The sequence below is a fragment of the Mixophyes fleayi genome, chromosome 3 (genome assembly GCF_038048845.1).
Source record: "Mixophyes fleayi isolate aMixFle1 chromosome 3, aMixFle1.hap1, whole genome shotgun sequence".
Taxonomy (NCBI): Eukaryota; Metazoa; Chordata; class Amphibia; order Anura; family Limnodynastidae; genus Mixophyes; species Mixophyes fleayi.
Window position 1 is genome coordinate 156,968,237 of NC_134404.1, and position 24,966 is coordinate 156,993,202.

Below are 24,966 nucleotides of genomic sequence, written 5' to 3' on the forward strand. Positions count from 1 at the left end.
AGCTTGATACATTTACCCCCTGGTGTGTTTAAATTCCATAAAGAGTTCTGCAATGATCGCGCTAACTGGTCTATTTACTATGTAGAGAAAAACCCTATCTCCAGCAAAAACTGGTGTTCTTGAGAGAAACAGGGCTTCTTCCTATCTATCATGGTCTACCGCCATGCTTTCTCTAGTGATAGTCTAACCCATGCATATGGAAGTCTATTTAACAAGGATTGCAGCTGCATTTTTTCCAGAACATATGTAAATTACTTCTTACATTTTTTATCTCTGGGAGGCTGAGTCTATAGCTCCGGCAATATTTTCTTGGTAAATTGTAGTGATAGAAGGTTTCTATTTCTGAGATAAGCAATAGAAAACCTGCCATATCTCCTCTTTATAGTAAACAAACCCCTAAGAGTGGAATTCATAAACAAAATTTTAAGCTGTTACATTTGTTTTACATACTTTTTTCTTTACCAATATCACCACAATTAACAAAGGTATTTCTGACATGAAAGTCAGTTTAGAAATTTACATGTTAAAACTGGACTTGGCCAAATTGCCTTTATTTTAACAAATGTTTTTGTAAATCAGAAGTTAATTTTTTTTACATTTATTTATATTCAACATTAATGCATCTTATTTTATTAATTAAAAAATGATTTCTTCTTTCAACATTTTATGGCTGTGCTATGTGCTACTCTTAATTAAGTTACCAGTTTAGTGAAATAAAAAAGTAATTATCAATTCTCTAAAATCACTTAATAATTATAAAATAATTACATTTTAGTAGTAATAATTTTATTTCACAAAACAGTGTAAACACATTACTTTGGTTTCATGTTAATAAATAGCTTTAAAAGCTTCTACATAAAGGATTTTACTAAGGCAATCCTACCTCTAGCAAGAGACAAGGGGGTTGCTTAATACAGCCCTTTATCTTGGTGGCATATCAATTTAGTTAACCAAGTTTAAATGGCAGTGAAGGGGTGGTGTGAGCAGAATAACAAATCACAAAACCATGGGTGTTAGTGGGTGGACAAGAATAAATCAGATGCTGTAATCTTTTAATTGTGACTTGTAAATCACAAATAACTTTGTGATTGATGTAATCATTTTTATTATTCCACAGAGCTATTAACTCTACATACATGTTTTTATTAAGGAAACCTTCTTGGAGCTTCAATCGATGGTCTGGAGTATCTGATACGGATGCCTTGTGGTTGTGGAGAGCAAAATATGATTTTCCTTTCACCAAACATCTATGTTCTGCAGTATTTAGAAGCAACTAACCAGGCATCAGAACAAATAAGAGCAAAATGTATTGCAAACATGGAACAAGGTAAGTATAAGACTAGGGGGTAAATGTATCAAGCTGAGAGTTTTCCAGCGGGTTTGAAAAGTGGAGGTGTTGCCTATAGCAACCAATCAGATTCTAGCTGTTATTTTGTAGAATGCACTAAATAAATGATAGCTAGAATTTAATTGGTTTTTCAAACTCGCCGAAAAACTCTCAGCTTGATACATTTACCCGCAGATATGTACAGTTTTCTTCTTGTATGGGATTCGAGGAGGAGGCCCTCACTGTCTGCTTGTCTGTAATACATATATCTGTCATCCAGATGGAGGTCTAGGATTTTGTGGTGTGTCTGTCAGAGACTTCTTTTAGATGATAGACGTTGCTGAACTTCTTACACTTCTCATACACATAGCTGTATAAGGAGAAGTACACAGACACAGTGAATAGCACAAGTGCCAAAATTGGAGACCAGGTGCCGGATTAAAGTTTGAATGCAACTTGCACGCAAGTTGCGTTTAAAAAGCAAACACTGAACTTAAGCATTGTTCGGACCACATTAAAATGAAGCGGGATCTCAAGAGGTAGACAGATAGAACAGACTGCAGTATACTGTACACACAAGTGTATGTGCCATATAAAGTCATATCAGAGCGTTTACATTTTTTTTTAGATTTGTACAGTAAATTTACAACTCTTAACAATATAATCATTAACAAAAATCTGGATTTGAATTACATATATATCAAAATGTGATTGTAACCATCATTTATAATGATTTACTATATTTTACATAGTCCATTCAATTTTACAGAGCTGTACATATAGAATTATCCATGCAGTGATTTGTCCAAGGCTACAAGCAGCTTACAATTAGTTTTCAACAGAGACTTTCAGCAAATTTCTCATTGTCACAATTATATTGTTTTTATCCTTAACTACTCATACTCTTTTTCATTTTTAAAAATATAGGCTACCAGAATGAATTAAATTACCAGAGACATGACGGTTCCTTTAGTGCCTTTGGGAACTCAGATTCTTCTGGAAGTACCTGGTAAGCAGTTTAATTTATATATTAAATAATTCTTTTTATTAGGACAAAAGTATCTCAAAATGAACATGGATCAAAAATGAAAATCAGCAGGGGCGGGCTGGACCAGGGGGCAGGGGGGCAGCTGGGCCGCTCAGTTTAGCGGCTGTTAGGGCCGGCCGCCTCCCCCCGTCCCCCGCCGTGGATGCAGTAATTTATGACGTATCACGTGATGCGGCCGCCTGTGTGCCCCCCGGGCTGGTACCTCCCAGCCCGCGCCTGAAAATCAGTCACATTTATCTTCACATAAAGCAACTTACAACTGATACTTTACAGGCTCTGAAAAATTAGTCCATCTCTGTAAATTTGTGTAGAGATAAAGGAAACCTCTATACAAAGGTAGTTAAAGAATTTCAAAGCCTTTCACCGAAGTTAAGCCCTCAACGCATTTCGTTACCATCGAAAATGGCCAAATCTAAGAAGAAATTCTCCTTCTCCAACAAATTATGTTGTAGATTCAGTATCCAGTCGGCTTAGAAGGAGTATAAGCATCTTCTCCAATAGGATGTCTAAAACACCAATCAGTATAATCACCTAGCCCAGGCTAACTAAATGTAGGAGTCTAACACATACACAGCACAACACAATGCATTCGTTGTTGGTAAATTAGCTTATTAGTGATGAATAATGTAAAACAAAATACATAACATGACTCAATATAATTTGAAAAAATGCCATTACAATAAGAAAAGAAACACATTCACTGTCCAAAAAACAAGAAATGTGCTGCTGACACTCTGTTTGTTTCAAAATCAATCTGAGAGAGAGCCGTGCCCACCCAAACTTCGTTGATCCGAGTACTGGCTCAGTACCTTCGTGCACCCTCGGCAAAACGTCATCGCTGCGTCATCAGATCTTGTGAGTTTTGGATTCTATAAGTACCGTCCTCCACGGAGATCCAGCGCCATTTCACAGAGAGACACAGAAAGGGTAGCAGGGTTGTTGGAAGTCTCCAGTGCAGCTGCCCAGTGTCATTAATGAAAGAGAAAAAAGATGGCTGGCAGTGCTCTTGGCAGTTTCGAGTGACATTCTACTGTGCCATAGCTCACCCAGAAACAGGAGAGGTGACAGTTTTCCATGCTGAAAGACATATTATAGGGCTGGCAGTGGAATTAAAAGTCTCCAGTGACATTGTACTGTGCCAAAGCTCATCCAGAAACAGGAGAGGTGACAGTTTTCAGTGCTGAAACCAAATTGTAATAATAGGGCTGGCAGTGTTTTTCAGAGTCTCCAGTGACATTTTACTGTACCATAGCTCACCCAGAAACAGGAGAGGTGGCAAATTTCAGTGCTGAAAGACACATTATAGGGCTGGCTGTGAAATTAAAAGTCTACAGTCACAATTGTATATAGTCAAAATGGATTCACATCAGTCCACAAAAGACCAGGAGCACTAAGCAGCTGCTGCCACCAGTCATGCTGATAGCAATCCCTCTACGTCACCTGCTAAAGCCTATGTTAAAGTGCATAGTGATTTTAAGTCAGGGAAACAAAAATGTAAAAAAGCACCTTTTATCTCGGTAAAGAAAAAACACCTGTAATCCAGGCAAAGTTAAGTGCTGAAAAAAATAAATTTGCCAACATGCCATTCTACGCATGCAGTGGCAAGGAAAGAATCAGGCCTTAGCCTTTCTCTATGAGTGCTAGTTCTGCAACTGTCAGTGAGGCATCTTCTTGTAAGATAAATCATGATGATTCAAGACCTTGTCATTCTGACTCAAAAAGTGGTGCCCAAATATTTTTACATGTAAAAGCCAAGCTGGAAGAAAACAGTAAGGCATTAGAATAAACAGTATGTTCAGATTCAGAAATTACACAAATACCTGAGGAGAGTCTACCCATGAGTGCTAGGTGTAAGCCTGATCTTTACTATACTCATAAAGAAGCCTCCTATCAGAATTTCTGCAGATGTGTTGATGAGCAGCCCAAGTGTAGCCGGTGATACACAAATTGAGGATGCCACTTTAGAATTGCAACAGGATGAGGTGAATATTTGTGTAGCTGACAACGGCACTAATGAGGATGTTGATGAGGATGATGTTGTTTGTGTAAGTCCTGCACCAGTGACAGCAGTTCTTGCACATGATAAGAAAAAGGCCATTGTCATGCCTGGGTATAAGACCAAAAAATCCACCTCTTATGTCTGGAATAATTTTTACCCATTTGTAGCGTTTGTAAAGCCACAGTCAGTAGAGGTAGGGACTTTAATGATCTAGCAACCTCATCCATGTTACGCCATTTGAAGCGAGTTCATGGCAAGCTGTTGGGAAAATCTGAAAGTTATGCTAAAAAAATAACAACAAGCAGTCCAGCATCAGCTAGCTCCCTTCTCTCACCTAGATACCAGCACCTGCAATCTACACCCACAACACCGTCCTCATCAGTGTCCTCTATAGCAATCGGAGTTAGTCCTGCATCCAAGTTGCTAAGGCTAGATGACTCCTCCACTTTCTATAATTCCTCTGAAGAATTATTGAGCATTAGTCCCACTGTTGCTGCTGCTGCTGGGGGTGGATCTTCAACCCAGAAGCAGACCAAGAAGAAGACTACTAGTAGTTTACAACAATTGACTGTTAAACAATCCTTTGCTAGCAGAAGCAAGTATGAAAGTTGTCACCCAGTCGCAAAGCGGATCACAGACGCCATGGCGACTATGCTAGTATTAGATCTGCGTCCAATATCCAATATTAATGCAGTTGGTTTTAGATAGTTAATTGATGTGTCTTGTGTCCCCGTTACCAAATTCCATCACAACACCATTTTAATCGAAAAGCTATTCCTCGCCTGTACAAGAAGGTTCGTAAAAATGTAATAATTGGGCTACAAAATGCCATTCTACCCACTGTACACGTAACCACAGATATGTGGACAAGCGGAACTGGGCAAACTAAAGATTATATGACTGTAGCAGTCCACTGAGTTGATGATTCGCCTTCACCAGCTGGAACAGCAGCAGCATGTACCCAAATACATCACATTTTTCAGAGGCAAGCTACTCTGTGTATCACCAGCTTCACTAAGAGGCATACAGCTGACAATCTGTTACAAAATCTAAGGGATGTCATTGCAACATGACTTATCCAACTTGGACTCTCCTCAGGATATGTCATTTCTGATAACGCCACCAATATTGTGAGAGCATTACAGCTGGGTGAATTCCATCATATTCCCTGTTTTGCTCACACAATCAACTTGCTGGTGCAGAGCTTTTTGAAAAATGACAGGGATGTGCAGAAGATGGTGTCTGTGGCCTGTAAAATATCTGGACATTTCTGGCATTCAGCAACAGCATGTAGGAGATTGCAGCATCTACAAGAACAATTTAATTTGCCCTCCCACCAACTGAAGCAAGAGGTGGTAACAAGGTGGAATTCCACCTTGTATATGATTCTGAGGATGGAGGAACAGCAGAAAGCTATCCATGCTTACTCCACAAGCCATGACATTGGGAAAGGAGGGGGGATTATTATTTTTATTATTATCGTTTATTTATAAGGCCCCACAAGGTTTCCGTAGCGCCGTACACAGTACAAACAATGGACCGTACAGGGAATAACAGTACAAAACAATAAATGAGTAGTACCAAGACTTCAGAGGCTCCAGGCAAGGCAAATATATTGAAGTGGAGCAGAAGATAAGGTAGCGAGACAGGAGGGAGGAAGGCCCTGCTCATACGAGCTTACATCCTATAGGGAGGGTAGACAGACGGCAGGCACAAAGGGAGTCGGAGGAGGGGAGCAAGTGCTCCCCACTACTGAGGAGGAGCGAAGTGAAGAGAGTGAGGGTGGAGAGAGGGTTAGGTGGAAGGCTAGTAGGCTTTGCGGAAGAGATGAGTTTTGAGTGCCCATATGAAAGAGCACAGGTTAGGGGACAAACGGACGGAGCGTGGGAGGTGATGTATTTTACTCAAGTGCAGTGGAGAATAATTTCCATGTTGTGCAAGGTGCTGAAACCATTCGAAGTAATCACCTGTGAAGTGAGTTCAGACACTGCTAGCTTGAGCCAAGTGATTACCTTAATTAGACTTTTGGAAAAGCAGCTTGAGAAACTGAAGGAGGAGATGAAACAAAGCCATTCTTCTAAGTATGTCAGGCTTGTAGATCAAGTTCTTTATTCGCTTCTCCGGGAACCAAGAGTTATTAAAATCTTGAAATCGGATCACTACATTTTGGCGACTGTGCTTGATCCTAGGTTTAAGAGCTGTGTCTTCTCTTTGTTTCCAACTGACCAAGATCTCAAGAGATGCAAGGAGCTCTTGGTGAGCAAGATGACAGCTCAAGTGTTATGTGACAGGACGGCGTCTCCTACTTCAGTTTCTCAGTCAACTGCTGCTAGGAAAATACTTATCTTTCCCAAGAGATCCAGGGATGATGCAGATGACTCAGCACAACATCTTACATCTGGTATGGTCTAAAAGCATTGACCAAAAACCATGACACCTCTGCCGTAACTCCACCTGATCCCACTGTCAACATCCAAAGGATGGTGGAGGATTATTTTAGCGACAGCATTGAAATAGACACGTCAGACAGTCCCTTTACATACTGGGAGTAAAAAAAGAGATGTGATTTGAGACCCATATACCAACTCGCTTTGCAATACCTAAGCTGCCCACCCTCTAGTGTGTACTCGGAAAGAGTTTTCAGCACAGTCGGGAACCTTGTCAGCAATCGGCATATGGGGCTACTTCCTAAAAATGTGGAAAAGATGATGTTCATCAAAATGAACTACAATTTCCATGAGGAAGGCCTTTACCGCCAATTACATAAAAATACTGAGACTTCTGTAATGGTGGATTTCAGCAGGGATGAATTAATATTGTGTGAGGATGATGTACACACTAATGAGGGTGAGGATGAGGCTCAGGGTGATGACAACAACATCTTGCCACTGTAGAGTTCATTAAAAGCACAATTAGCTTAGGTGCTTTAAGCCCATTGTTAGCTTGTTCTGTGGGGGTCCAAACAAACCAAACACTTCAGCCACAAAAGTGGCACTCCTGAAGTTCTTGGTTTGTTAAAGTGTATATGTTCTATTTAAGATCCAACATAAGGGTGGGTAAGAGGGCCCAAGAACAATTCCATCTTGCACCACTTTTCTTTTTTTCTGCCACTGCTGTGTGGAAATGTTTCCTAGATGTGCTATGAACTGTCATGTATTTGTGTCGTTGCTCTGTCGCTTAGCATCCAGCCAGCTCGCCGCAGTCTTTGGCCGAAAGTGTATTAAAGTAATATTGTGACCTGTGATGTGGTCTCAATTGACTGGAAATGACTGGAACATAGTGTTATTGAGGTTAATAATAATGTAGGAACAAAAAAAAGACCAAAATTATGTGATTTTAGCATATTTTAGCAATTTTTTTAAAAAAAAATACAGATCCAAAACCAAAGCTAAAACCAAAACACGCGAGGGTGGTTTTGCCAAAACCAAAACACAAAGCTAATCCAGATCCAAAACCAAAACCAAAATCAAAACACGGGGTTCAGTGAGCATCTCTAATATATATATCTACATACATACATGCACACAGTATTCCGAGCTGCCATTAACAACACACTCAAGCGGCGCTCAGGTATATTAAGATCCATAACGTATATTATCAATTAATTGAGTTCATATAATTAGAACAGGCAGAGTTTACTTCACATCGGAATTGACTACACAACATTTAAAATACCAATATCTGTTAATAAAAACACAAATACAAAAAAATAATTTGTATATTGATAAAAACGTGTCAATTAACCAGGTTTGATTTGGCAATACCTCCATAAAAAACATTAAAATAAAAAGGTCATCAAACAAGTTTTAGGACTCACCAATTATCTCCCACCTAAGATGTTCCACAATGTAACTTAGTCCCACAAGTAGAATGTTGTCTCAAATACAGGAGAATAATTGCCCACATCAGGGAAGCTGAAAAGTCCTCTCCTTAAGTATTTTATGCACACATCCAGAAAGCCTCCCTCTGACATTATCTCCTGTATCTGCCTCTTCTCCTCACAATATTCTTAGTTGCCTCTATTTCAAAATGTTGTAAACCCTCCGGCTTACTATCACATCCTACCAGCTATGTAGTGAAGGGGTTAACATGCAACATATCTTTAATTATCAGTGATTCTGGCATCAAACCTCACAGATAATGTGAAGCTATAATGCAGAGATATGTATATAGGTATATTATTGTCTAATAATTGTTATAGAGGTATAGTTAATTACCCCAGTATTGCAATTTACAACCATCAAATATAGTTATGTATTCCTTTAGTATTGAATCATTAGTTTATTTTACATTATGAATATAAAATAACATTTAGTTTGTGCACACTATTCCCAAACCGAATGCCTTACTGATACAAGAAATTCACAGTAGTCTTGTGTCTTCTGTACTTTGTCATGCTCTGTCATAAACATATTCCTTTGTTTTCAGGCTTTCAGCTTTTGTTCTTAGATGTTTTCTTCAGGCTCGGCCATTTATATACATAAATCCAAATGTTCTAAATGAAACAATAGAGTGGCTGGTGCAATTTCAGGATATTAACACCGGTATATTCTCTGAGCCTGGGCGAGTTATTCACACAGAACTCCAGGGAGGATTAAATGGCCCCATCACCCTCACTGCTTATATACTGACCGCACTGCTAGAGGATGAATATTATAGAGTAAGTATAAACACTCACTTACAACTTAAAAACAATTAATTAAATTATTGCCTGCCTTCTCACAAAATTGCATAGGCAAGATTGTAGAGTGCAATGCTCCAAGTCTAAAAGTATATTAGACTTGTAGACTTGGAGCATTGCACTCTACAATTGTGATATATATATATATATATATATATATATATATATATATATATATATATATATGTGTAAATATATATATATGTGTGTGTATATATATATATATATATATAGATATATATATATATACCATATATATTACCAGCTTTATCCGTGCAGTCCCCCTGTCTCTGGAACGATCTCCCGCATTCTATCAAGCTATCCCCTAGCCTGCTAATCTTCAAATGATCCCTCAAAACCCACCTGTACAAGAAAGCCTACCCTTCATCTGTCTAACCCTTCATCTGTCTAACTTCCTATATTCCCCCCTCATTCCACCTCTTCTTGGTCCTTCTTCACTTGCCATAGTACACCTCACCCTCTTTACTCCTTCTGCCCCTCAAGCTACCCTATTGCTCATCTCTCCCTCCCGAGAACTAATCCTCTGACACCCTTCTTTGTTTCCTGTCAGTCTGCCCCTTCCCTTTAGATTGTAAGCTCCCATGAGCAGGGCCCTTGTGTCCTCCTCCACCTGTTTAACTCTGCCTTCGGCTCCCCAGCTTCATTTTATACTTCGACAATGGGCTCCTGCCCTTGGTTTTCTTCTTTACCCTTACCTTCCCATATCCATCACTGCTCTGTTCCTGTTAGTTGTGACCACAATGCTGGGCACATGTCAGCCTGTTTTAGTTTACTCTCCACCTCTACTCCTTTCCTTTCCTAGCTTCTATGTGTTCTGGCATTCAATTATACCTCTTAGCTTTGTTCCCTTGTTCTTAGCTAAATTGGTTGTTAAAATTGCACTCTATTTTTACTTTTGTACTGTAATGCCGTGTTTTATCCCATGCTCTATGTATTGCATTGCGAACCCTTTGTGGCGCCATATAAATGAAAATAAATAAATAAATAAATAAATAATAATAATAATAATATAGACATACTTCCTAACATTTGAGGACACAAAACAGGTAGACTTTAATCCCTCACCGATATGTCCAGTCTAAATTCTTTTTGTTTTTGTTTAGAGAGGTGTTATTAATATATCCCTGCTTTTTACCTGTCATTTTTACCTGATATTGTTTAATAATACCAGCCAATAGTTCCATATTTAATTGGACAACCCTGATTCTTAGGTTCCAGATGGGGTTTACATATTGGTTGGTGTTGCCTCAGGTATTGAGAATGTAGTTTGGGTAGATCAGGCATTAGAAGATGTCTCTGTCCAACAGGTGCAAAATACTATGCACCCGAGCCTCGCACTCAATATACTGTTGCAGTTAACTATCATGAATTAGGCATAACTGCGCATTGTTAATGGTAAGCATAGGCTATTGCTGGGTAATCTATTTCTTGCCATTTTCTCTCCTTCAAGAAAAGAGATGTGGGGGTGGGAAACACTAACTTTCTCTTTAGCTTATATATTTTATTTTTCTTACTTTATCTTCAGTACCCACTATTCTATGTTTTATTTTGCTTGTTGTGTATGTAATTAAAAATATGTTTATGATTGTACTTGCTATTTTTTGCAAAATATTTTCAGCATCAGCCTGATTTCCTTTTTACATATTTTTCTACATTCCTTGTATTTCGATAATAAATTGAACCCTTCTAGTTTTAAGAATTTTAATGTGTTTTTCTCTTTATTACCTTCGATTCTTTCTTATTTAACCACCTTGATTATCTTTTATTCCTAGAAATGTTACAATGAATCTCTTAGCTGATTACATTTTGCCCTTCTAAGATGCTATTACCTTCCTCCCTCCATATGTACATTATTTATAATATCTGGTTTTTTACATAGAAAATTCCAACAGCGCTCCACCTCTAGTTGTTTTTTCTATCACTTGCATAAGGTAGTCATTTTTAAAATAGATAAATCTTCTTCTTTTGCCAGAACCATTGCCCCGATGCATAGATGGCTACTTAAAATCACTCATGAGGAGGATGACATTTTCAAAGCTGCCCTGCTAAGTGGCTTATAGTAAACCCCAATTAGTACTTTACTGGTGTATTTATTCTCCATGTATACCCATAAGGTCTCTACATTGTTAAAACCAGCAGATACTGTATCCTCCTGCTAGACAGATTTCTATACACATACCCTTCCTTTTTTCCTAACCTTCATAAACATTTTTCACTGCCCAGTCATGTTTCAAGCCAAATTTTGTTTACACCCTCTATATCATAATTCTCTTTCAAAATCAATAATTTGAGTTCACCTACCTTTATTGGCATCTCATTATTCCCTTTAAACCCACCACCATTCATGCATTTACCTTGCCTAAGTTCTTTGCCCTGTCTACAATATATTGCACACTGTTTCTATCTTCACCCTGCCCCCAATATTCCTCCAGCACACCCCTCTGAGGTGCCACCAGTTACTGGTATAGTTGTTCCTACACCAAATTCTAAGTCACTTATTAATTTTCCCAAGCTCCCAATGTCTTTCAGGTGCTGTACATATTACAGGTAGATTTTTAATTAATATAATACCTATTAGGCTTTTTCTTTAGCTTTGCAGTCTAATTCATGTTTAAGGATCATCTACCTATCTCTAAATTGCCATTATTACCAATATGTACCTTGATCTCTGTGTAGTCTTCACCACCTACCAACAATCTATCGAACAGAACAAGAGCACCATAGAGACAACAAACTGTTTGGCATTTATGGTTCTGGTAATAGATCTTTCCTCCTATGACTTCACTACCTCCAGCCTCTGTCCTTCTCATCTTCACTGGAGCAGCCACTCCTGTGGTTGTTATTAGAAATATCCTGCTGCAGCAACATTACTGAACTCACATCCCCACATAACTTACTGTGGTGTGTCAGAACCAACCACACTGACATAGGCAAACCGATGGAGGGTTTCCTACTGCCTGGAAACCCCCCTCCAAGCCTGGGGCACTGTATAATTGAGGTGGCTGGACCCTGCCCCCGCTTCACACGGCTTTGATTGAAAAGGGAGAGCTGCGTGCACCTAACACTAGTGCACGCAGCATTGCCCATGTATATTATGCATCACGACTTAGTATAGTGTACCTGCTATCGTTGGCACTACTCGAAGGAAGGTGCGGAATCTGACGTGCCCCTGGTATTCACCAGGGAGCCCCGCAAGGAGGTATGGACTCTGCAGGAGACACGCAGGTCGCGGCCCTTCCACGAGTCAGATAGCGAAGCACGAGAAAGAATTGTCAGACAAGCCGGTTCGGTAACGGTGCGGGCAGTGAAGCTACACAAGGAGAATCCGAAGGGAAGGTGAGTCAAGTCGGGTCAGTAGCATTCTGGAAGCGTGGCACAAAGGGAGATCCAAAAGGGGTAGTCAAAGGCAGGCAGGCAAATATCAGGAGACAAGCAATGAACTGGAACACTGAGGAAAATGCTGGAGGCAGGTAGGGACCTGAAACTCTGGCATTGGTAGGATGGCCAGGAGGGGTTAATATACTACTGTGGGCCAATGGGAGGTCAGCGCCGCAGCGCTGTCATAGTTAGCGCCATCGCGCTCAGAGAATAGCGTCCCATTGCCTAGCAACGGGAACGCTCTAATGAAGCTGTAGCCGGGCGGTCGAGCAGCTGGAAGTGACGCGTCTGGTTGCCTAGCTGGATAGGAGGCACAGACGGCCATCCCGGGAGATCGTGGGCAGCGCCTGACATTTTGGGGATAGGAAGAGTTGGAGAGCAGCCAAGCACTGTCTAAAATTATAGCTACACCCCCATGCATGCTTGTCACGCCCACTGGAGGCATGGTGTGGAAACCCCCCTCTACAAATCCTGCATTTGCTTCTGTCTGGCAATCTTCCATGTACACCTTTGATCTAGCTACCTACTTTGGGATTCTGCTCACCCATGTTTCCACCACCTTTTACAATGGCCCCAACCAGTGTCTGCTTTAGTCATCAGCAAACTATTCTCCATGTTGACAGTGGATTTCAAAGTTACTAGTTAATAATGTAAAGCCAGACGATGGGCTTTCAGTAGAGAAACTTACATCTTGCACTGCAGTATTCAACTTCATGTAGCAAAGCAACTTATTAAGTTTGTGAAGAATATTAATTATTCGTTGGAATTCATGAAAGTCACTTTATGCAGGGGTGATATTTAAAAATCACCAGGCTCCATAATAACATTTTTCAGTGAGGTTTTCCCACCACTCCTCATTTATCTGATAATGTGAAGCTAGGGGTGAAGAGTATTTTTAAATTGTGTGGTTAGTTGTGTATTTGATAGGGGTCTTATGAACTACCTGTGCAATACACATTGATCCAGAGGTAGAATCTGCTTTTTTCAGGGCTGGTGTTGGTGGTAATAAGTAGATAGGGGCCATCCAGTTTTGTCTTGCCCCCACTTTAATGCAGCAGTCAAACCAACACTGAATATATTAGATAATGGACTTGCACCACCTCATGTGGTAAGGAATTCCACAGTTAAACCACCCTTACAATAAAGAACACTTCCTATGCTACTAGTGATATCATCTTTCCTCCATTGCAAATTAATGACTCCTTATCCTCTATACAGTCCTAAGTAAATTAGTAGCGATGAGACCACCCACTTTGTTTGTCCCCCCACTTTACTAAAGCCCAGCCCAGAATAACCCATGAGATAACACTTGTGATTGAACAGCCCCCATGGGATTATCTCTGCATACCCATTAAGTGTTCCAAAGAATGTAACACACTTAATTGTGTTAGTTTGAAATTGGTAGCAATATTGAAGTGCCTAATTGGCCACCGTGTTTGAATAGTGAACAAAAAATATCACAAAGGCATTGGCTTTGAAATCAAATTTATAATGCAGGTCAACAAAGCTTTCCCCGATAATAAGACCTAGTCACTTTATAAGCCCTACCCTAAATTCCCTTCCTATGGCTAAAATAAGCCCTACCCCGAAATTAAGCCCTATCACGAGCGCCATTTTCCCTGCGCTCCGCTATGGTATACACTGGTACCCTATCTGCCCACCTTTCCTGACATGGATGCCGCGATTTTGCGCCGGCATCCAATCACAGGCTGCAGCAGTGAGCGCGCTTCTCTTCCTTCCCCCTGATGTGCCAGCGCCATTGTTGAGAACCGCAGAGGAGAGCTGAGACGCGAGGCAGGAGGCAGGACACAGAAAAAAACAGGTATGTAGCACTGAGGGGGCATGATGGGGATAAAAGGAGCACTGAGGGCATGATGGGGTTAAAGCAGCACTGAGGGGGCATGATGGAGGATCAAAGCAGCACTGAGGGGCATGATGGGGATAAAAGCAGGACTGGTGGTCATCATTTACCTTTACCTTTGTTTAATTGAAATTGCTGTCAATGTTAATTAAAATAAGCCCTACCCTGAAAATAAGCCCTATGGTGTTTTTTTGCCCAAAAAAAAAATAAGACAGTGTCTTATTATCGGGGAAACACGGTAGTAAACTCTGACTGATGCTGGATTTAAGCAAATGGACCTGTACACACACTTTTTCTTACAAGTATTTTCTTGGCATTGCCTGCAGCAATCAGGAGCATTAGCACATGGTAAAATAAAAAAAAGTGTTATATGGGAACACTTATTCTTGTATTAAAGTATATAGTATCCCAATCTGCACTCTGAAACACATTTACTCCTCTTGTTTCAGCTGTGCCCTCTTTCACTTAGAATGTAAGCTCTCTAATGTGCAGGGTCCTTCATACCCTTTGTTTTCATGTCTGCATTTATTTTATCTACCTTGTATGCCCTTGTTTTTTGTATGTCCTGTTTTCCCTACTGTATGGGCCTGCGGAGCACAGTGGCGCCTTACAAATCTACGATAATAATAATAATAATAATAATAGTAATAGTATACCAGGCCACAGTGCAAATTTGAAATGCATTAATTAACACTTCTCAAAGCTCCACTGAAGTGAGGTCAAATTACCTACCCATCAACTAGCATGGGGGTCATAAATAAGTGACTAAGGCTGATTACTTTGGTTAAAGGATTATTCCACTCAAAATTAACAATTTCATTTTGGGTGGAGTATTACTCCTACATACATTTGTATGTCATTTAATTTGTGGGCAGATTGGGTACATTGGTCCCATGTTAGTGACATTAAACTAAAAGAACAGTAATTGTTTTCAGTTGAGTAATCAATACAATCATTAGATTGCAAGTTTAATATTTTATTTTTTTAATACAATGTTAAGGTTGTATTATTACTGTGACTGGTACAGTAAATCACCCTAAACAATTTTTTTGATATTATGCAATTTAAATACATTAAATGTTTTAAAAAACGAAAGTGTTTTAAATAATGTACATAAACAAGATTTCTATATTCTCTTTTAGGATCGTTATGAGTTCAGAGTTCAGAAAGCCTTACAGTATCTTGAGCGGAAGTTTGATGAAGGAATTTCCAGCAACTACGCCTTGTCAATTGTTGTGTATGCTCTATCACTGGCCAATAGTACCAGAGCTGAGGCTGCTCTTACCCAGCTTAATGGAAGGGCAAGCACTATAGGTAAAAAACCACATTAATGTTAGAACACTTTTTTTTTTTATATATTGAAGCTCGAGATGCCGTGCAAAAACAGTGCTGGGGGCTTGGGACTTTAGACCCTTCCCAAAAAGGAAAGTGCCCTGTTGCTCCCTATCCCCCAAAGCCAAAAGGCCTCTTAGGAGGACAAAGATTTTTCGGACACCCCTTCGCCGAAGCTAGGGGGTGCCCCTTTACGTCCCCGACCCTCGGAGCCAAAAGGCCCCTTAGAGGGCAAGGGTCTTCAGAGCTGCCTCTGCCGAAAGGCTCGGGCAACTCCCTTTACCCTGAGGTTGGCCGAAGTTTTCCCCGGGGGGACTGGCTCTTCAACTCTCCCCACAAGGAGAGAGTCTCAGACAACTGAGGGAGAGGGGTTCCCCTTATGGTCAAACCCAAAACCCAAAACGTGCAAACAAAAATCACTCAAATGAAATCTGTGCAAAAAAACCTGATGGCCGGAGGTTGTAAAAATGTTTCTGGCCCAGCCTAAAGGCCGGGACCAAGAAAGTATATAGTGGTGCAGGGTTCGCTCTCAGTGTATTGTACTCTGTGCCTTACTCTTTACACGTGATTATGGGACCACCATCACCCATGCATTTTCAGGTCACCTCCGGGCCCTGTCCCCCCGGAGGCACAGACACCTCGAGCCGCCAAGTCACCACTGACCTTCTGGCATCAGACCAAGGAGACCCATCCCTTCCAGGGCGTTTCCTCTCACCCCTTCTAGAACAGGAACTACACTTGATCTTAGCCAAAAGACCGAGAAGCGATATTAGAACACTAGCAAAAACTCAATACAACTGCCACTATGCTCTTCCAAATCGTAATGTCTTCCATGTAAAGGTCTTTAAAGAGACACACTTATGGAGTCTGTGGATGAGTTTGTAGCTTCAATTAAATATACAAACATATAAACATCCACATTTTGTGCATTTGCAAGCTTAGCATGTATATGTTTTGTGAGTTTATTTCCCAAAATATGTGTTTTCATCTGTGTATGCTAATGATAAGCCATACTGTTTAGCCATTTTAAATGTTGGTACTTAAAACAGCAAACTCACATAGAAGTTTTTTCTTCCTCTTTAAATAGCAAGTTAAGTACCTTTTAAGCATGCATTTTTTCGTAGCTGTCCTTCTACAAATTGTAATCTCCTTTTCAAAATCCCTTTGGAAGTTGCAAAATATGGCTGCCAGTTACACAAACACATGCTCTCAGCATGTAACTTGAAGGCACAGAGGGGAGGATTTTACATTATACAGAGCAGACAGAGCTCAGAGTGGTGTTCCAAAGCCTCTTTGCTCACTACATCATATTCCATGTGACTGTGGTTGCCATGGCATTCCATGACACTGCAGAATTATAACTCAATAATAGCAGCCTGAAGAAAAAAACAATGGATTTTATAAATACCAACATTCTTCTTATAACCAGTGATTTATATTAAAAAACAAATCTCGTTTTTTCATGGAATTGCTGCTCTAATGTAAAACTGTTCTGCTCACTAAAAGACAATAGCAGTATTACAGTGTTTTAGAAAATGAAGACATCTGGCAGGACAAGTGGAGGGAGGAAGCTTTGCTCTGGTTTGGGTGGGAGATCATGGGCTTTAATAACCAGCATTGACAGGGTTATTTCTCTGTATGATTTAAATTTAAAGAGGCTATTAGTCTTAATAAAAACTGCATCCTTTGAAATCCTATTGCAACTTATAATGATGCCGCATTTAGATTTAAAGGGCTGACGTGTATGACTGGGATAGGAAGGAGTATGTGCTGGAATGTAGAGATAACTTGCTGTTCCCAGGATAGTTGTTTTATACTGACTAGGGAATGGTAACTGATAGACCATGCACTGGGGTTTGAATATTAGGGAGAAGCTTCCTAAACCTCAGGAGGCAGAGATATTCAATGACTGGGTCTAGAGCATATGCAAAGGAATACGACTAATAAGAATAATAAGACCTTGACTTTGAAGGGTATTGTTGCTACTGTTTATGTCATTGAGTACTGGGTAAAGAGCATACTTACCAAGTTGCCAAAGTTGGTTTCCGGAAGAGGTGGGTGTGATGGGGTGGGGCTCCAAAATGCGCGTCATTTTGGGCCCCCGTGACGTAATGACGCAAATGCGTCATTTGACAGGGGGGGGGGCTAAACGCTGCGATTCACCGGGAATTGCGGCGTTTGGGAGCTAATACTGCCCACTTCACTAGGAAGTGGGCAGTTCCTAGTGCAGTGGGCAGATCCGGGATATTGCCACACTCTCCCGGGAGTCTCCCAGACATTCAGGGAGAGTTGGCAAGTATGGTAAAGAGGCTGGGCATACAAATAAATTAAGCAGTTTATTAAGAGAGAGCTTAGTAAGGAAGAAAAGTAGGAGACTTTTTTACAGAATTTGTTTTTCATTGTTTGTTCTTGAATCTCCATACATTGTAAACTTCTGCTGATCACATCACTAGTGTTGAAGCGTGACAATATAAAGCATTCATTATTAATTATATTTGTATATATAGCTACCCAAGATGGTCTGAATTCACATTTCTATAATTGTAAAAGGCTTCACTGCGCATACACAAATTGCCTACCTGTGGGTGATGGCAATTGCAGCGCTAGCTCTGTAAACAGTATTCCCCTAATGTAAGCAAATAAATTAATTTAGTGAAATAAGGCTATTCATGAAGAATGTCTCTTTATTTTTTGAACACTTAAAGTATAAAATGTAAATGAAGTCTAAAAATAAAGTAAGAATTTCCTGGAAATCATTATTTTTTGGTTATATAGGAGGGACAAAGTACTGGTCTTCACCATCTGAAACATCAAACTATTACTGGCAGCCAAGGACAACAGATATTGAGACAGCAGCGTATGCCCTACTTTCCTACTACCAACAGAACAGAATTGCAGAGGGAATACCTGTCATGAAGTGGCTCAGTGAGCAGAGGAATAATCTTGGAGGCTACACTTCTACTCAGGTTAAATGTTTCTTTGCAGTTTTTAAAGTCTTAAAATGATTACGTAAAAAAATGTAAAACTGTGTTTTTTCTGTTTGAGCTCTGCCTTTTTCCCTGGAGAATTATATTAAATCTGTGAACTGATTTTTTTTATATGTTTTGTTTTGAGGAAACAGGAATTCACATATAACGCAAGGAGCCCCATGTCTATCACTCTTCACAAGAACTTAAGGGGCATATTTAACAATTATCGTTTTTTCGGCAAATCATCACCCTCACCCATAAAGCTCTTAGTCAATCTTCCCCTCCCTACATCTCCAATCTCATCTCTACCTACACTCCTACACGTCCCCTCCGCTCTGCCTCTGACCGCCGCCTCACTACTTCACTGATCACCTTCTCTCACTCTCGTCTTCAGGACTTTGCCCGGGCTGCTCCCCTACTGTGGAACGATCTACCACGTTCCATCAGGTTAGCATCTACTCTCAAAGGCTTCAAGCGTGCCCTTAAGACTCATTTCTTTATTCAAGTCTATCAGTCCTCCTAACTTCCTTGTCCTGGCTCTCTCCCCCAGTTAGTACCACCCATTATGTGTCTCCCCCTTCCCTTTAGGTTGTAAACTCTCATGAGCAGGGCCCTCTTTCCTTGTGTGCTCCTTCTACTGTTCCTTCACCCTCTGTACCTCTTGGCCTGCTTCACTAGCCCTGTTTTCCCTGTTTTATTAAGCTTCGGCCTTCTTCTTGCTGATTTCTACCATCCCTTTCACTATCTGTCAGATATAATCTGATTTGCTTTACCCTGTCACCTGTGTTTGTATATATTTGTGTATCATGTTTTGTCTTGGTTCTGTTTTCTGTATATGTAATGTACGGCACTGTTGACCCTTTGTGGCTTCATATAAGTAGCATCCGTTGGGGGCCTCCAGTGTAGCACCCCCCTGCAAAGCATTGGGAAGTCTATTTAGTAAGGACTGTGGCGGTACATACGCAAATGGATACTGCACTGACCTGGAGACTCCACTTACTAATACCAGACAGTATCACAGAGGGGCTAAACATCACTAAGCTCCCCCAGTTAAAGCTTATTAATAAACTGAGACAATAGACAATAGATAGAAAATCTGATATCGTCTCGGTTTTGAAAAATAGTATACTATGGAAAGGACTGAATGGCAGCATCTCATTCATCTACTCTACAGCTGTGAGAGCTGTTTCTAGTAAGGATGAGCGGGCTCGGATTTCTGGAATCCGAGCCCACCCGAACAGTGCGGATCCGAGTCAGATCCGAGCACTGTCCGGGTATTCCCGCCGATTCCGAAACTTAAAACAAGGCTCTGACTCATAATCCCGCTGTCGGATCTCGCGATACTCGGATCCTTTAAATTCCCCGCTTGCTGCCGCCATCTTCACTCGGGCATTGATCAGGGAAGAGGGAGGGTGTGTTAGGTGGTCCTCTGTCCTGCTATTTCTCGTGCTGTGCTGTGCTGAGCTGTGCTGTGCTGTGCTGTGTTCTGCTCAGTCCAGTGGTGCTGTGTCCTGTGCTCTGTCCTTCTGAGTCCAGTGGTGCTTTGTCCAGTGCTGTGTCCTGCTGATTCCAGTGGTGCTGTGTCCTGTGCTCTGTTCTGCTAAGGGCATTGTTATTTCTAAATTATTCCAAAGTTATAAAAGATTTATAAATAATTTATAAGAAAGTTATAAAAAAAAATTATAAAAAAATTATAAAAAAATTATCCAAAAACAATTGAAAAAAATAAATAAAAAAATTAGGTTGAAAAAAATAGGTAGTACTATTTCAATTCAAAGTCACACTACGTTCACTCTTGCAGCTGTCACAAAAAATAGGTAGTACTATTTCAATTCAAAGTCACATTACGTTCACTCTTGCAGCTGTCACAAAAAATAGGTAGTACTATTTCAATTCAAAGTCACATTACGTTCACTCTTGCAGCTGTCACAAAAAATAGGTAGTACTATTTCAATTCAAAGTCACATTACGTTCACTCTTGCAGCTGTCACAAAAAATAGGTAGTACTATTTCAATTCAAAGTCACACTACGTTCACTCTTGCAGCTGTCACTAAAAATAGGTACTGCTGTATAACTACAGTCCAGTGGTACTCTCCTGTGCCACAGATAATTTGTAAAGGCTTTGCCGAGTGTGTGTGGTTTAGCTCTCTTGTGCTGCATATAATGGAGTACCAAAATTTGGAGGATAAAGTAGGGAAAGATCAAGAACCACTTCCTCTTAATGCAGGAGCTGCTGCCACTAGTCATGACATAGACGATGAAATACCATCAACGTCGTCTGCCAAGGCCGATGCCCAATCTCCTAGTGCAGGGCATGTAAAATTCAAACACCCAAAGTTGACTAAAATTGCCAAAAAAAGAAAATTAAAAACATATGAGGAGAAACGAAAACTTGTCAATATGCCATTTACGACACGGAGTGGCAAGGAATGGCTTAGGCCCTGGCCCGTGTTCAGGACTAGTGGTTCAGCTTCACTCAAGGATCTAAGCCCTCCTCCTCCCCCCCTCTCAAAAAAATTTAAGAGCGTTATGCTGTCAGCAACAACAACAAAACAGCAAACAACTCAAAAGATGACATCACAAATCCCCAAGGCGAGTCCAAGGGTGTTGGTGGTTGAGAAGCCTGACCTTCCCATCACTGTACGGGAAGAGGTGACTCCATCCACCATTTGCAGCACACCATCTGCATATGCTGGAAGGATCACCCACAGTGTAGATCCAGATTTGGATAATCAAGGTGTCAATGTTGTACACCGGGAGGAGGCTATTGATGTAGCTGGCGCTGTGGAGGAACTTGATGATGAGGATGCTGATGTGGTTATTGTAAATGAGGCACCAGGGGGGGAAACAGCTGATGTCCATGGGAGGAAAAAGCCCATTGTCATGCCTGGTCAGAAGACCAAAAAATGCACCTCTTCGGTCTGGAGTTATTTTTATCCAAATCCGGACAACAAATGTATGGCCATATGTAGCTTATGTAAAGCTCAAATAAGCAGGGGTAAGGATCTTGGCCACCTAGGGACATCCTCCCTTATATGTTACCTTAATAACCTTCATAGTTCAGTGGTTAGTTCAGGAACTGGGGCTAGGACCGTCATCAGTCCAGGGACACCTAAATCCCTTGGTCCTGTTGGATACACACCACCAACACCCTCCTCGTCAACTTCCTCCACGATCTCCATCAGATTTAGTCCTGCAGGCCATGTCACCAGACAGACTGAGTCCTCTTCAATACGGGATTCATCCGAGGAATCCTGCAGCAGTATGCCTACTACTGCCACTGCTGCTGTTGCTGCTGGTAGTCGGTCATCTTCCCAGAGGGGAAGTCGTAAGACCGCTACGTCTTTCACCAAACAGTTGACCGTCCAACAGTCGTTTGCCATGAGCACAAAGTAAAACAAAATTAAAACAATTTAAACAAATTAAACCAAAAGTAAAATGCCCTGTCATAATGAAAAACAAGAGGTATTGACGTGCTCGAACTACAGTAATGTTTATAACTTATAAACACTACACTTGAAAGCTTGAGCCTTTAAATGAAAAAGTCACTCTTCATTGCACGAAGATTTGCAACAGGGACAGTTTTTTGTTCCCAAAGTCAACAAATAACACTTCGACCCTGTCTGTCTTTGACATACTTGATGGGATCTCAATGATGAATGCTCTGTACCATGGTCGTCGAAAACAAGAGAGGTATTGACGTGCTTGAACTACTGTAGTGTTTATAACTTATAAACACTACACTTGAAAGCTTGACCCTTTAAATGAAAAAGTCACTCTTCATTGCACGAAGATTTGCAACAGGGACAGTTTTTTGTTCCCAAAGTCAACAAATAACACTTCGACCCTGTCTGTCTTTGACATACTTGATGGGATCTCAATGATGAATGCTCTGTACCATGGTCATCGAAAACAAGAGGTATTGACGTGCTTGAACTACTGTAGTGTTTATAACTTATAAACACTACACTTGAAAGCTTGACCCTTTAAATGAAAAAGTCACTCTTCATTGCACGAAGATTTGCAACAGGGACAGTTTTTTTGTTCCTAAAGTCAACAAATAACACTTCAACCCTGTCTGTCTTTGACATACTTGATGGGATCTCAATGATGAATGCTCTGTGCCATGGTTGGAGGAGGTATTGTGGCCCCGGTACCAAATTGGGTACCGAGGCCACTCCACTACACAGTCCAGATAGATGCGTATCAACTTCATTCAGTGTTGGGGCAAATCCAAAGTTAATGAAAATGACCTGTCATCGTCAAAAACAAGAGGTATTGACGCGCTCGAACTACACCCTCTATATGCTGCAGAGGATGTAGGAGCAGGCAGCTGTGCAGTGGAATTGAGACCATTTGAAGGCGGAGGTATTGTGGCCCCGGTACCAAATTGGGTACCGGGCCCACTCCACTACGCAGTCCAGAAAGCTACCTCGGTGCAACGTTTTGGACTAAAAACAATATTGTGAGGCGTGAGGTGTTCAGAATAGACTGGAAATTAGTGGAAATGATTGTTATTGAATGTTATTGAGGTTAATAATAGCGTAGGAGTGGGAAAAAAAAAAAAAAACTAGATTTTAGTGCTTTTTATGCTTTTTTAAATATAAATCAGAACCCAAAACCCGAAATCAGAACCAAAACCTTTCGTCAGGTGTTTTGGCAAAACAAATCAGAACCCAAAACCTCAAGCTAATCAGAACCCAAAACCCAAAACCCTAAAAGTGCCCGGTGCACACCCTTAGTTTCTAGCCTGCCATCTAGAATTCTCCCAGAAAGGACTGTGCAGACTTAATGCCCATTAAGACAAAATATTGTCCTATCAAACTATAGTGACAAACCTGTCAAACAGTTTTACCTATTTCTGCGTTTTGGTGCCCAGCTCCTTTTTGGAGGCGCTTGAATTGCCATCATTCTTAAGTGGACATGTGGACTTCTAGTTATAATTTATAGTCACACTGTTCTCCGTTATGTCATATATGTGGGCTTGTTAAGGTTTGTTCTTATACTCCTTTTGTACTCTGCCTGCTTGACTCTGAACCAGTGGCTTGTATTCAGATTTTGTACTGACTGTTATCAGAAGAATGCTGGTGAGAATCCTTTAGGGGTAAGTGACTGTGGTCCCCTTAAAACTGAGTGCATGTCCATCTTATCTGAAAATGGGACTACTCTTCTGACTTGTGCCTAATCTTTGGTAACCACATCTCACTTCTGTCTACAAGAGTTCTCATGTGCAGCTACTCAATTATGGAATTCTCTACCATGCTCAATCAAACTCTCTTTCAGCCTTCAAATCTCTAAATTCTCTCTGAAAACCCATCTCTTTATTAGAGCTTACCCTTCCCCCACCTGTACTACTCACACTAAAGTATCCTCACAACTCTTCCAATCTCTACTCTGAGCCACACGTGTCCTTGTTTCAGCTGTGCCCACTTTCAATTAGAATATAAGCTCTATAATGAGCAGGGCCCTCCCTACCCTTTGGTTTCTCTTCTGTGAAAATGGAGATACCCTAATACTCACAATTGCTGCATTTACCACAACATTCAGATAAGATCTTTGGTGGACCTGGAAGGGTGGTTTCATGGTAATGGGATCACTGCTCAGTATGCCATTCAGTTCTGATGCCTGGCTATGGTGACCAATCGGAATTATGAGGCAAAGTGGATTTTTTTTACAAGATCTGCCCTACAGATTGAAGGATGAACTTATAAAAAGTGGTCTCCTGAACAATCTTAACGATCCCCTTATTCAACAAGACTGATATACACTGATGTGAACATAATGGGGAGAAGTCTAGAAGACCTAATTGCTCATGACTATATTCCATCTTCCACAATCCCTTGTTACCACGTATACCCTATGCACCTGGGTCATACCACTATTTCTGAGGAGGAATGTATATACAGAAGACAAGAGGGGCTTATGCTGGTTTTGTGGTATTAACTTGTTCCCAAATGTCTATAGATTGTTTTATTTTTCATTTTCTGATTGTCTGTCTTGTACATCCAATGGTGCTGAAGCCAAAGACTTTTTTCCTGTGTTCCTGCTATAAATTCCAAGGACACTAATTTCACACTATCTGGTTCTAAATAACAGGCTGCTCTAACAAAGCTGACTGTCTTCAAGTATTCTTTGCTATCAAACATCAGAGGTTCTCATTTGTCCTCCATTTTGATGGTAAAATCTGGTTATCCACTAAACACATTCAAAAAACTTTTCATTTATATATTCTCCTGCATTGGCCCTTTTCAAATTATGAAACAGGGTAATCAGGTGGCATTCCATCTTAAATATCTATTTTCTTTAAGCATTTCAAAAGTCTTCCACATTTTTTATTAAAACCTTAATT

General features: G+C 40.6%; 1 protein-coding gene across 1 annotated transcript in view; it reads left to right on the forward strand.

Moving 5' to 3' along the window:
- The window catches only part of LOC142143196 (CD109 antigen-like), a 94,690-nt gene that overhangs the window by 49,980 nt on the left and 19,744 nt on the right, over nucleotides 1-24,966 (forward strand). The window contains exons 23-27 of the mRNA XM_075200906.1: nucleotides 1,151-1,327; nucleotides 2,255-2,336; nucleotides 8,803-9,034; nucleotides 15,458-15,629; nucleotides 18,423-18,613. Coding sequence (XP_075057007.1) covers nucleotides 1,151-1,327; nucleotides 2,255-2,336; nucleotides 8,803-9,034; nucleotides 15,458-15,629; nucleotides 18,423-18,613 — 854 coding nt within the window. The remainder of the gene's footprint in view (nucleotides 1-1,150; nucleotides 1,328-2,254; nucleotides 2,337-8,802; nucleotides 9,035-15,457; nucleotides 15,630-18,422; nucleotides 18,614-24,966) is intronic.